This window comes from Cynoglossus semilaevis, chromosome 16 (assembly GCF_000523025.1).
Source record: "Cynoglossus semilaevis isolate Cse_v1.0 chromosome 16, Cse_v1.0, whole genome shotgun sequence".
Classification (NCBI taxonomy): Eukaryota; Metazoa; Chordata; class Actinopteri; order Pleuronectiformes; family Cynoglossidae; genus Cynoglossus; species Cynoglossus semilaevis.
Genome location: NC_024322.1, coordinates 16,167,850 through 16,172,938, shown reverse-complemented (window position 1 = coordinate 16,172,938; position 5,089 = coordinate 16,167,850). Strand labels below are relative to the sequence as shown.

Here is a 5,089-nt window from a genome sequence, read left to right as displayed (position 1 = left end):
AAAAAAAAATCTTTTATTCTTTTGGTTTTTTACTTCATTAAGTCGTGAATTGTTTCCCACAGAGAATTCACACACACTCTCGTTGGTCAGGGTTAGTTTGGTGAAGTAAGTAATCGTGAACAGACCTGAAATCTTTTTTTGTTACTTATTTTTAAATCTGCTCCTCATCGGTCGTGGAAAAAGAAGTCGTGCTACAAAAGCACATGAAGAAATCTCTATCTCTGAAACTTTTTTATTTTTGTTTGTTTAGGTGTGTGTGTGTGTGTGTGTGTGTGTGTTCATCTGAGGTTATTGTCAGTGCGTCTCAGTGTGTAAACAGCGGTGACATCACTCTGGATGAGTCACATGTTTGGAACAGTTCAGGAATCACTGCTGAAAACAACAGTTTTCCATGATTCCACTGGAGTGTGTGTTGGAGAGCAGAGACTGGAAGTCACACACACACACACACACGCACTTATGATTACAAACGTAGCGTTAGACCTGGAGAAATATCATGTCACAGAGAGTAAGGTCAGCAAAGGTCAGCAAAGGTCAACTGTTGAGCTCCATTAAAAGTGATGATTTTTTTTTACGTTTTTGCGGTTTACGTTACACTGTCTGTCGGGTTCTGCCCAATCAGAATCAAGAACTACGCTTACTGTATTTTGAAATATCGTAGTGTTTTCTGGAATTTCATAAAGTTGATCTTCATCTTCATCTTCATCTTCTCCTCCTTGGCGCTGCCCTCTTCAGCAGTCAGGCTAAAGTTAGAAGTGACAACAGTTGCAGGTTGACACCAAAGGCTAAATAAGACCAGAACAATAGCTGCCCCCTCCTACTTTCAGCCCCTCATCTTCCCCTTTAATAGACCTCTATTGTTCTGTGCCTCCACTGTTGCTCTTTCACAGAGTTTGTTAGCTATGCTAATGAAGACTGGGCTTGTGTGGGTTTAGTGAGCGGGGATTTGATGCTCTTTAACTGGGCTCTTTTAGAAAGGGGTTACAGTCATGAGAGCGGCCACCGGTAAAATGTCAGAGTTCCGACCTCCCCTGAAGGCACCGCAAATTCCTGTGAAATTAAAAGTGACGTTGCAAAAATGCCAGAGGTAATGAGGAAAAACACAGCCGTGTCAGTCAGACGACAGACTGTCAGACGTAGACTGACACCAGCCGGGCGGCTGTAGTACCTGCAGTACCAAGTACACCTGTTCTGTATACAGTATCTTTGAAGTACTAGTATTATGGTGGACGAAAGCAGTCCAGCTGTGTTGATGCTGTGGTGTGTTCTTCATCATCATCGTCATCGTCATCATCGTCATCGTCACCCCGGGGTCGACTACACGCCCTGAGCTACTTCCTCACTCGCCGCCTTTCCAGACTGATGAGAGAGCGAAGCAGCTCATTGGAGGATTTCTGTGGCTTTGATCCGGGGGTTAACTAGATTTCCTTAACTCTGCCTGGTAAGACCACGAATATGAAAAATCCTCCGTCCACTCAATGGCAACCACATGGCCATCTGAGCCCGGACCAGGACGTAATGGAAGCCTGATGGCAGGGCCCTGGTTTAGATGGACCCCCCGTCCCCCCCCCCGGTCCCCCCGTCTGGAAAACACATCTAATATATTTCTTTAATCACACGTTGGGTGCCTTTAAAGCTGCTTATATCTGAGCAAAGAATTCGGAAATTTGATGCCAGATAAACAGTCAAATCTCTGTATATTTCACTCTGTATGTGTTGCACCTAAACTCAGTTCATCATATATATTTTTATCATTTATTCTTTTTTATGGTGATTAGTGAAATTTCAAACTACATATATATAAAAATGTAAATAAAAAAAGAAATATATGTATCTACATATACGCATATATATTTGTGCATGTATTTATGTACATTTACATACAGTATATACGTAAATATTTTACGTCTATATGTGTATATATGTACATATACGCTATATATGTATAAAATATATAAAAATATATTTATACATATATTAATAAATAGTTAAATATGTATATGTGTATATATGTATATATTATTTTTTTTTTTTTTTTACCTTGAAACCCTTTATAAACAAACATTCCTGTGACGTTCCCGTCTTTCCCTTGTTTTCTTTTCTCCGCAGCAGCCAGAGGAGTTGGAGGCCCTTCATTCCCACACGTTCAGAGTCAAGACTTTCAAGAAGACCAAACACTGCAGTTTCTGTAAGCAGACCATCGTCCAGGATGGACTGGTCTGTCGAGGTCAGTCTCCCCTTCATCCTATCTCCGTGCTGCTGTTTTGCCCAGAGCGGCCATGTTTGCTACGTATGCTACGTGCGCTAGTTGACTTTTATATGCTGCTACCCAAGTTGTTCAATCACTTCACACTACTACAGCAACAGCTCAGGGTCATGTGTGGGGGGGTGGGAACCACAGCTTTGACACGCCGTGACCACAAAGGCAGAGTCTGTTACAAAGTTTCAACATCCATCAGTGGTGTGGTTGTGTTGGTTACCCGGGGTCACCCGGGGTCACCGCTCTGTCAGGGTCCACTCAGTCACAGTGACAGAGGAGGGCTGGGGAGCTACAGGAAGGTCAAAGGTCGGTGGTGTATTTATTGAAGTGGTAGAGTTTTCGCTCAGATCCGTCTCTCTGTCCATTCATGTCTGAATGATGCAACAGTGCGTGCATTTTTGTCTTTTGACACCAGCTAACACGTTAGCGTGTGATCTAGCGGCAGAATCCAGATGTCGTTTCAACACCTCGTCCCTTCGTCAGTGTTCCGTGGATGACATTAATTATTAGATCGTTCCGTTGGTTCCACCTCCAGACTGTCATTATCATCACACCAGCGCCTGCTCTTTAGATTAACTCACGTCAGACCAACATGTCAGAACTCGTAGTCCAAACAGAGCTGGGACGGCTAACAGGCTATTATCACGTTAGCACGGGAAACTCTGCAAATACACATTTTATTATATATTCAATGCGAAAAACATTCATGTTTAAGTTGAGGTTTTTGAAGAAATAACACTTTGTTACAAGAAAAAAAAGTTATTATTTTTGTTTTAAGTCTACATTTTTAAAAAAAGAGTAGGAAATACACTCATCTTAAAAATCTTAAATAATAATTCTTAGTCATGGTCTGACTGGAGCCTGATGAGATCCAGCTGCTCCCGTGTGTGACATCACTTCCCTTCTGCAGCTCTTGTTTACTAACAGTCCGCAGTCACGTGTGCTGCTGTTGACAGGAGCTCTCGGACTTCCTTCCTGTCCGGTGGTTGCCAGGATACGGGCTGTTAGTGCCTTTGACAACAGTGTGTTGACTCAGGTCGGAGCAGCAGCTCTGCAGTCGCCTGCTGTGGAATGGAGTTTCAACAGGAAAGGCCCGAACAGGAAGTGACAGAGTTTACCCCCCCACCCCCCTGAAATAATAATAATAATAATACCTGGAATTATTATTATTATTATAAAATACACATCTGTATATATTTGTGAATGGTATTTGATCTAATACATAATCAATTATTTTATTATAATATTTTAATTATATAATAAAATACAATTACTGCAGTAATAATTAAACACTAAATATATGAGAAGGAATCAGCTCTAATAATAAAATATTAATTCAGTTTATGTCGTTTTCACGTGGTTCTTACAGTACGAACAGGGCGGTCCGTGATGTCGTGAGGGCTCCATCTATTGGAGAAACTAATCTGTTGCAGCTGAACAGTTGACCCTGCAGAACAGTAGAAATAATAAAAATAAAAAAATAAAAAAGTGGTGTTCTACTCTTTGTAAAAATAGGTAGGCATTCAGGAAAACATAACAAATGAAAATAAATAATAAATACACAAATAAATGAATGAAAAAATAATTAATTTAACACATAAATTAATAAATAAATAATAATAAACAAACAAATTCATAAATAAATAAAGTAGAACACATGCTGTCATTCAAACCTTTTCAGACACAACAGGTGAATACAACGCTGCTCTGACTGACAGACTTGACCTCTGTGCCTTGACCTTTGCGCCTTGGCTCCACCACAGGTCAAAGTTCATCAGCTGGATTATCTGTTACAGCAGAATTTCTCACCTCCAGTCCAGCTGCTGATAGCCTGGGGGGAGGGGGGGAAGTGATGCAGTGGCATTTCCAGCCACTGGGTGGCAGTAAGAACTGGTAGTTGAATCCTTCTGCTGCTGACTGACAAACACATTCCTGAAATGTTCAGCTCAAAATTAAACCCTGGAATTGTGAAACCGGTCACATCCACATTTGGTCCCGATCCTGCTGGTATCCACACGCGGTTGCTCCTGGTTACAGTGGGGTGAGGAGGGGGAGGGGGGGAAGGGGGGAGGAGGGGGAGGTGACTAACGCTCTCCGACAGGTAAACAAACAGAAATCGTGTTGTGTCAGAGCGGAGCAGACCGCAGTGATTCCGTGGAAGTTTGTTTTTCTGCTGTTTTTGGGATGTCCCACGTTAGGAAAGACTGAGCAGCTGGATCAGGGCGGGGCGGGGCCCCCACATGAACCCTCACACCGTCTGCCAGGGACGGGTTTGTTTGACGGAGTGTGTGGGCTGATTGTTGACGCTCCTGTGTGAGTCAAACGACGGAGAGTGTTGATCGTACGGCGTTAACAACAACAACAACGACTTACAGGAAAAGTACAGTCGGAAACGGACGACTGTTTCAGTTTCAGTCGCCTGTCGTCTTCTCCGCTACACCACCGGACGGAGCTGAAACTACAGCCGTAGTTTTCACCTCAGAGATGGTTAACAGGTCCAGGAACCTGGTTGTGTCTGGAGAACGGACCGGCCGCCATCGGCCTGTCCTGTGGTCCACGACCTGCATGTTAGAAACAGCAGTTCAAGAAGAATCGTCTTCATTTGATTTGAAAAAAAATATGAAAAGTGTGTAAAAAGTAAATGTACACACTTTACATGTGTTAGTGTGTGTGTGTGTGTGTGTGTGTGTGTGTACACTTCACTCACACGTGTCTGTGCTCACGTGTAGAACGCTGTGTGTACATGCTGTGCAGAGAACAGGGAGGAGGGAGGGGACACTCAGAGTGGAGAGTGGGGGGGAGAACCCCTCCCCTCCCTTCCCCCTCCCC

At 43.1% G+C, this 5,089-nt stretch overlaps 1 protein-coding gene across 1 annotated transcript in view; it reads left to right on the top strand.

Moving 5' to 3' along the window:
* tns1b (tensin 1b) overlaps positions 1-5,089 on the top strand; it is a 66,691-nt gene that overhangs the window by 19,022 nt on the left and 42,580 nt on the right. The window contains 1 exon segment of the mRNA XM_025063734.1: positions 2,113-2,227. Within this exon segment, the coding sequence (XP_024919502.1) occupies positions 2,113-2,227 (115 nt within the window).